General features: G+C 39.0%; 1 protein-coding gene across 1 annotated transcript in view; it reads left to right on the top strand.

Moving 5' to 3' along the window:
* Positions 1-3,131, top strand: part of LOC106520075 (kinesin heavy chain isoform 5C) — a gene marked incomplete in the record, with an annotated part of 55,572 nt that overhangs the window by 49,809 nt on the left and 2,632 nt on the right. The window contains 2 exon segments of the mRNA XM_014012001.1: positions 459-675; positions 2,205-2,316. Coding sequence (XP_013867455.1) covers positions 459-675; positions 2,205-2,293 — 306 coding nt within the window.

Below are 3,131 nucleotides of genomic sequence, written 5' to 3' on the forward strand. Positions count from 1 at the left end.
CATCACAGGGCCACATATAGAGACAAACGAGACAAACAACCATTCACTCTCTCACTCACACCTAGGGACAATTTAGAGTTATCAATTAACCTAACCTATTTCTGGTAATTTTTAACAGTGTAACTTTACGAACGGCACCCCATACTTTTCACTTGAAATGTAAACTGTAACACATACTGGTATTGGTATCATTCCTGAGTATTGGGGCATTTTGTACGAGAACTTGTAAAAATGCTGGTATCTGGCCTGATATTGATCAGTATTGTGACACCGATAATCATAAACATGTCAGTTCTGTAAGTTACATTTTTACTCTTTATCTGAACTCATTAAAGTAATCTTATCAGGGAATGACTCATAATTACAGACTAAAGTGAAGTATAAACGACAACACTCAGCTGTGATATGTATTCGAGTCAACATATAAAGTAATATAAAGTCACACTTGCATCTCTCAGCTGGTGCGAGACAACGCAGACCTTCGCTGTGAGCTGCCGAAGCTGGAGAAACGTCTCCGAGCCACAGCTGAGCGAGTCAAATGTTTGGAGAACGCCCTGAAGGAGGCCAAGGAGAACGCAATGAGGGATCGTAAACGTTACCAGCAGGAGGTGGACCGCATCAAAGAAGCTGTCCGAGCCAAGAACATGGCCCGAAGGGGATACTCGGCACAGATCGGTGAGGGTCCTCTTTTCTTTATTTACTGAAAGTTTATACATTTGGTTTGACAGTTAATAACAGACAAAAAGCTTTAATGTTTCTCAAAGAGAGAGGAAAATAATCATGAAGAAATTACACATACAAATATACCACATAATGAACAATGATACTGTTTGCTTTGTCGCCTTGTGTGTGTGCCCCCTCTAGAGGCCAAATAAGAAGTTGCATTAAAACTTACTACACACAATGCTCATAAGGCAAGGGAAAAAACTTTTTGCTCTTGGTCCTGATTAGGGCCGCCACGATTATTAAAATAATCAATGACTAATTTAATAATCAATTAATCGTTTTCTTTTTTTTGTTCTTTACTTACTTTGTTTTTCTCTCCAAACTGCTTTGACACCTTCCACTGCCACATCTGCCTTTCTGTCCTTGACACACATGCACAGTAGTGGTAACTGGGGTAGGCCGTGGACGTCACAAGACATTATACAGACAGGCTCTGGTATCATGGCTACCCAGCAACGGAGCTCAAAAGTGTGGGATCATTTTAAGAAAATGAAAGAGAAACCTGTGTAATATCTGCAAGGCAGAACTTGTCTTCCACAGCAATTATTTTTTTGTTAGCATACCGCTAAAATCTAACCATGGTTATATAATAGCAGCTGCATTCTGGCACAATAAGCTCTATGTTTTATATTCAATTAACGCATGATCTGATTAGTCGAGTAATCGAAAAAATAATCGATGATTAATTGATTATAAAAATAATCGTTTGTGGCAGCCCTAGTCCTGATGCATCTCAATAATCCAGGTAGAAAAAAATCAAAAAGAAAAAATAAGTAGGTCCTCTGGATGGGTTCTTCTTTAGTGAAACGTTTCGTCTCTCCTCCAAGAGACTTCTTCAGTCTGATGAGTTTCAGGTGAACTCAGCCTTATAAGCACTGCCTCTTTTCCCTCTTTGTGTTGTATCATTGGGGCCCTGATTCACACCTTCAGCTCACAGGGGGCTGAGTCATACTTGCAATAACAGCATTGTAGGAGGAGGACAACTGGACACAGAGGCCTCACCTCTGTTTAATGGTGGACGGTTAAACAGAGGTGGAGGCCTTCCTGTCCAGTTGTCCTCCTCCTACAATGCTGTTATTGCAAGTATGACTCAGCCCCCTGTGAGCTGAAGGTGTGAATCAGGGCCCCAACGATACAACACAAAGAGGGAAAAGAGGCAGTGCTTATAAGGCTGAGTTCACCTGAAACTCATCAGACTGAAGAAGTCTCTTGGAGGAGAGACGAAACGTTTCACTAAAGAAGAACCCATCCAGAGGACCTACTAATTTTTTCTTTTTGATTTGTGCTCTTGGTTTTTGCTTTTCAGCAACTGTAAATTTTCATCACAAGTTTAGACATATTTCCTCTAACCTAAGAAAAAACAAATATAATAATGCTTTTATCAGAATGTTTTATTTCGTAACTGAAATATCACAAAACATATTCTGGCAGTAAAACATCTTCATTCATTGAGCATTTTATTTGTCTTCCTGTTTCAGCAAAGCCGATCAGACCGGGCCACCACCCACTGTCATCACCCATCATCAGCTCCGTCAGAGCTGGAGGCATCTCCACCCACAGCAACTGAAACCACAACAAGAAGCCCTGCCAGTAAATTCATCTCGTTATGTGCTCCTGTACAATTTCTTTAGAAAACTGTTTTTGCTCTGTCTGGGTTGGGGGTGAGGTTTTGCACAGAAACTGATTGCCATAACCAGATTTGGAATATCTCTTGTAGTTACAGTGTCTAAGTTCAGCACCTATACCTTACTGGGGTATTCAGATATTCCATTTTCCCTTATGTTTCTGAAATAAAAAGGTGCTCTGAGTCTTGACTCGTCCTGTAGAACTCCTAAATTTTCTAAACATAATTGAAGGTGACAGCTAACTTAGCTTAAAAATGGCTACAGCTAAAATGTTGTGTGGTTATTACCACAATGCATATACCAAGCACCAAAATGTTGCTCATGTTTTTGCAATGTGTGTGGTCATGGTTCCTTTTGTGATTTTTAAGGCCCTGTCACACTATAAAGTTTTAGACAACTTGTGCCAACTTATGAAAATTTTAAAGACATCTACTTTGAAGATGAAATTTTAAAAATCAACTGGAAGCCTATTTTAGGCGTGTACATTCTGTAATGATAAATTGATTAAATAAATACTTTTTTAGTAGTAATTTAGACATAAAAACTTTTCATAAGTTGTCTAAAATGTTACAGTGTGACAGGGCCTTCAGTAAAACATCTGTTATTTCTGAGCATTAGATGTTTTTAATTTAAACCTCAAAGGCCGTATGCATTTCTTCAAAGAATGCTAGGTTTTTATTTGGTTAGATGATTTGTTACTTTAAGAGAGAAAATATTGGGCCTCATGCAAGAACCGTTCGTACGCACAGATTTGTTCTTAAGTTGTGCGTACGAGTGATT

This window comes from Austrofundulus limnaeus, unplaced genomic scaffold (assembly GCF_001266775.1).
Source record: "Austrofundulus limnaeus strain Quisiro unplaced genomic scaffold, Austrofundulus_limnaeus-1.0 Scaffold87, whole genome shotgun sequence".
NCBI classification, from domain to species: Eukaryota; Metazoa; Chordata; class Actinopteri; order Cyprinodontiformes; family Rivulidae; genus Austrofundulus; species Austrofundulus limnaeus.